The 5,363-nt window shown below is 53.6% G+C and overlaps 1 protein-coding gene across 1 annotated transcript; it reads right to left on the bottom strand.

Annotated features, from left to right (window-relative positions):
- Positions 1-1,570: 1,570 nt before the first annotated feature.
- Positions 1,571-2,730, bottom strand: RPRML (reprimo like). The gene has a single exon (XM_032272160.1). It carries the CDS (start codon positions 2,422-2,424, stop codon positions 2,062-2,064), a length of 363 nt encoding a protein of 120 aa, XP_032128051.1. The 5' UTR covers positions 2,425-2,730; the 3' UTR covers positions 1,571-2,061.
- Between the last annotated feature and the right edge of the window lie 2,633 nt (positions 2,731-5,363).

Here is a 5,363-nt window from a genome sequence, read left to right as displayed (position 1 = left end):
TCCCCAATCACATTTAGTAACAGAACCATTTTATTGGCGGAGAGTTCTCGTAGTGTTCACGATAACTTGGCAAGGTGGAAAAGTGTGTAAGCCTGTGTCCTTTCTGAAACCATTTTCTGGTCATTCTCATTTTATGAGAATGCCTGTAGCTGTCTGAGCTGCATTCCCCAAGCCACTGGGGGCAGCTCAGGCTCCAGATGACTGCACCACCTACATGATGAAGCCACTTATTCAGGTTGCCTGAGTCACTGAAGGCTGCTGTCCCCAGATCACGCTGGACTTCCTGCGAGTCACACCAAACCATCAACAGAACAGTTTCCACATTTGGGGTTTTGCCCCTAGAGACACTTTACAAAGAGTCTCAGTTCCTGGCCTCACTGGCCTGGCCTGGCCTGACTTCTCTCAGGTCTGAGACTGGGACGACCAGGGTGGGGAGATGGGGCTTATCCTGGTCATGATGATTCTGACTGCACAGGAGCACTTGGGAGCCAGGACGACTCTGGATCCTTCATAGCCAGGGACCATCTGTGCTTTTAAGATACCACCCCCCAACCCGTGCCAAGCCTCTCCCTAATGAAACTAGTGCCAAAGACACGAGATGGCATTTCCTTCGCGTCTCTTAGCTAAAACCAGCTAAGACTTCAGCCACCTTCCTCCTTGTTTTTCACTTCCACCCACAGCAAAAGAGAGAAGAGAGAGAGAGATCCAGAGCCTCTCCCCGACCAAGTCTTCCAAGAACCACTTAAGTGGGGTTGGCACTAGGGCTAAGGTTGGGGTAGTGATACATAGGCCAGAAAGCCCAGGCTTTTCTTTTCCAGTGTTCCCAGGTCCCCCTGTCCCCACTTCCAGAGAGCAGAGCCGCCCTCTGCCTGTCCGCCAGAGAGCATCCAGTTCTTGCTGCCCCACACTGCTGCAGGAAGTTAGCACCTGCAGGAGACAAGGGTTTCTGGACAGCTGGGGCATCCTGCAATGGGAGGATCCAAGTCCCCTGCAGGCTACTACGCTTGGAGGCCATTTTCTCCATTTTATAATAAACATCCTGGGACTTCATCACCACAACGCCCCCCCCTCCACCACTGGATGCAAACAGGGGGTTTCTTCCCAGCCTACTCATCCTGCCTGCTATAAGGGTAGGGACAAAGCAAGCTCTTAGAAGGGGCTTTTGGCTTTACAGTGAGAATTTTAACTAGAGCTAGTTTTCCCCCTCTGCTAAATTCAATTTCTTGTTCACCCCCCTGATCTATTAATTTTCCTGTTTTCTCCCTTTTGGACTCAGCTCACTGATTTTGTTTCATCTCATAGAAGACTCAAATATCCAGTGATTTAATTAACCTCACCAGCTGTCTGGCTGTCCCAGAGGACCTGCCTTCTCTGCCGCTGGCCTTAGAAAACGATTCCCTTTCCCCTTCCTCTCTCTGGCCTCCGCGTGGAGCCCCAGGATCCCTGACCTGCAGTTGGCTTCCCAGCCAGGCGTCCATGCAGCGGCTGGATGTCTCCCAAGGGGCTCAAAGTGTCCGCCAGAAGGGTACAGGCCCTCCGCCGCCCAACACACACACCCCACAGGCGCGGGTGGGAAGCTGCCCGAAGCCCTACGGCTGCAGTTTTATTACAAGATTTCTTTCCAAACGCAAAATCAGGCCAAGACGCTCACCGACTCTGACGCTTCACATCCTCACCCACTCTCCCCGCACCCTGCTCCCAAGCCACCCACACCAACGTACACACAAAACTCCCACGCGAGCGACCTCAGCCCCAAATGGCATCCCTGTACCCACCCCCATCCTGGCCCGAATGTCTTAAAAACAACAACAAAAAAAACCTGATAAGAACCCTCGCCCCCTACTCTCCCATCCCGCAACGGTGCAGCGTACACAGGACCAAGCCGGCGTCCAAGTCCCTTCCCGCGTCCCCGCCGAGAGTCTCGCCGCGTCCCTGCTAGGACGCCCCAGGCACGTCGCTGCCTGCTCGGAGGCGGCGGCAGAGCGCAGAGAGCAGGGCGAGGGTCCAGGTCTCCTGTGTCCTTCTTGCAGTCGCGCTGGCGAGGGTGGGCCCAGATGGCGCTCAGTACAGCCCCAGGATGGCGGCGCCCACGTCCTTGGAGGGCCGGCGCTCCTGCACCAGAAAGTTGATCATGCTCTCCGACTTGATGAGCAGGTTGCAGCCCAGGAAGAAGACGCCGAAGACCACGGTAAGCGACAGCACGCAGAGCACGGCGATCTGCGCCACGCGCGACACCCACAGGCTGCGCTCGTCGGGCGCCAGCCCCGCTGGGACCCCGTCGCTGGCGGCCAGCGGTGCGCCCCCGGGGCAGCAGCCCAGCCACGTGCCCAGCCCGTGGCTGCGGTTCCCCAGGGCGGCCCCGGCGCCGCCACCCACGTCGCCCACCTCCTCCAAGCCGCTGTGGTTCAGGAAGGTCGCGTTCATCGCCGCGCGGCGCCGGGGGTCTCGGCGCGCAGTCCCGTGCGCACTGGGCTGCTCGCCGGCGTCCGCGCTCTCCGGGAAGCTCCAAGCGCCTCCTACCTGCTCGTGCGGTGCAGGGAGGAGACGAAGGCGGGAGGCTGCCCGCGCGATGGCACCTCTCGGGCAGCCTACCCCTGGGCACTGGGCGGGAAGCGGCCGCCAGGAGGAGCGAGCAACAGGCGGCGCGGGAGCTGGAGCCGGAGAACCGAGTGCGCGTCGCGGTCGCCCGCCGGGTTCCTCGCGCGCTTGGCCGCCCCTCCCTTAGCAACGGCCCGGCCCCGCCCCGCCGGTCCCCGCGGCGTCTCCGGGGGGCGGGAATCCCGCCGCGGGCGCAGCCTCCTCGGAGTCCCGGGGCTGGAGGAGGTCGGGAGATCGGGCAGCCTCTGTCCTAGGGCCGGCGAAACTCCACCCTCTCCTGGCACCCGGTGTCCGTTATGGGCTAGGAAACCTCCCCAAGGTGCCCATTCCAGGATTTGATACCCTTAGCAGTGAAGTTATTCCGGAAGTCTGCCCTGACTCTCTTCTCTCGTTATTTAAGCCCTTGTAAGCCTTGCTAGAGCTCAGAGGAGTCGCCGGGACCCCTGGCGCTGCCCACCCCACCGGCCCCGGGTCTCCTGGGCGGTCCCGCCTCCCAGCTTTCCCAGGGTGAAAGCTGTCGCGATGAGGCGGGCTCTCTGCCTCCTTCCCTACTCCCTCCCCTCAACTCGGTCCCATTTACTTTTTTTTTAATTAAAAAAATAAATTACTGGTTTTTTTTCCTTTCCTTTTTACACAAACGTAGTCATTGTAGACTATTTAGAAAACATGAATTACCAAAATGAAAAAGTTCTAAAATCTTATAATCCGGCTTCATAGAGAGTGTCGATGTTATCACCTGGGTATAAACTCCTCCAGATAACAGAAATGGGGATGTACTGTTCCTGCTTACTGCCTCGTTAACCTTTCGTCACTTAACAGTGTAACTTTCCATAGCGATGGTCAGCTGCAACTACAGCTCTGAAAAATTGGAGGGTTTATTAAAACCCAGATTGCTTCCACCTCCTGCCCTCAACAGCTCCCACGTGATGCACAAACTACTGATCTACAACATCATTTGTAGTAAAGGAATGGCATTTTAAGGTATGGACCACTGCAATTTATTTCACCAAGTTTCCCCTTGTATGTCTAAGTTTTTCTTTCCTTCTTCCTCTTTCTCTTTTTGCTTCTCCCTTTCCTTCCTTCATTTCCTCCTTCCTTCCTTCCTTCTCTTTCTTCCTTCCTTCCTTCCTTCCCCTCCCTCCCTCCCTCCCTCCCTCCCTTCCTTCCTTTTTCATCAGAAACAATATTACCATAAAGAGCCTTGTAACAAAGTATTTGTGCAATATTATCATAAAGAGCCTTGTAACAAAGTATTTGTGCTGGAACTGTGATTTTTATTTAGATTATATTTTGAAAAATGGACCTCTAGAATCAAAAAGTATTTCCTACTAAATTGCTCTCTGGAAATGTACCAGCGAACAATCATGCCCTGTGGGAAAAGAGGGCTCCTCACAACATCGTTATTATTATTTTAAAAGTCTTTGCCTGAGTGGGGAGCGAGGGCAGGGATTGTTTCTCACCATCCCCGCATGTGTGTGTTAATTTCCATGCTTCGATTGTGGCAGGAGAGTAAGGAAAGCACTTTGTTATTGCAATAATGCAGGCAAAAGATGCTGGCTGGAGACCTGAATGCTGGTGGTGGCAGTGAAGTGGGAGACAAGGGGATAGAAAGGGCTTGGCAAATTGGAGTGAAGGGATTCAGGATGCCCCAACACAAAGGCATCTCAGAGCCCCTGTCCCCTGTTGTGATTTGAATACATCTCCTGAAGTTCATGTGTTGGAAACTTGATCCCCAATGTGGAGGTATTGGGAGGTTGGGGCGTGATGCTGCCATTGTTTGAGACGGGGGAGGGTGGGCACCGCCCTCATGAATAGATTACTGTCATTATCTCAGGAGTGGATTCCTTATAAAAGGATGAGTTCCACCCCTCTTTCTCTTTATCTCTCTCTCTCTTGCCTTTCTGGCATGTGATGTCTTCTGCCATGTTACAATGCAGAAAGAAGACCCTCACCAGATGCTGGCCACTTGGTCTTGGACTTCCCAGTCCCCAGACTGTGAGAAATTAATTTCTCCTATTTATAAATTGCCCTCTTTATAACAAGTATCTTGTTATAGCAGCACAAAGCAGACTAAGACACCCATACCCATCCTGATACTCATTATTAGAACATTAAGCATGTTTGTATATCCTGGTAAGCTATTACAATTCTTTTTATTTTATTTTATCTATTTTGAGACAGGGTCTCACTGTGTTGCCCAGGCTGGAGTGCAGTGGCGCGATCACAACTCACTACAGCCTGATCACCTGGCTCAAGTGACCCTCCAACCTCAACATTCTGAGTAGCTGAGACCACAGGCATGTGCCACCATATTTTTTTATTTTTTGTTGAGACAGGGTCTCACTATGTTGCCCAGGATGGTCTTGAACTCCTGGGCTCAGATGATCTACCACCTCAGCCTTTCAAAGTGTTGGGATTAGAGGCGTGAGCCACCGTGCCCGGCAAAATGATCATTTTAAAGATGAAGAAACTGAGGCACACACATCGATGCCTATACACACACACTCCCCAGATTGGGAAACAACCTGGCTCCTGCTCCTCAGTCCTGGGAAAGCTGGACTGGCACAAAGGCAGGCAGTTTTCTGGGCAGGAGTCTCCCTGCCCGGATCACCCCTCAGAGCCAGGACAGAACAGGGAGTCAGCAGGTGTCTGGCCTGAACATTCTGTCCTCTGCTTTGGCCCAGTTGGATTTCTGTAGAGAAATGCTCAATTATATCCTTTGCCCATCCTTGGCTTGAAACCAACCCTAGGCTTTTGCTATACCC

Source organism: Sapajus apella, unplaced genomic scaffold (genome assembly GCF_009761245.1).
Source record: "Sapajus apella isolate SASKATOON/1434 unplaced genomic scaffold, GSC_monkey_1.0 scaffold316, whole genome shotgun sequence".
NCBI lineage: Eukaryota > Metazoa > Chordata > Mammalia > Primates > Cebidae > Sapajus > Sapajus apella.
Note: the sequence above shows the minus strand (reverse complement) of the source record. Positions and strands in the feature narration are given on the sequence as shown.

Excerpts from the sequence above, each read along its gene's own strand:
- RPRML (XM_032272160.1), bottom strand. The coding sequence starts at position 2,424 with ATGAACGCGACCTTCCTGAACCACAGCGGCTTGGAGGAGGTGGGCGAC.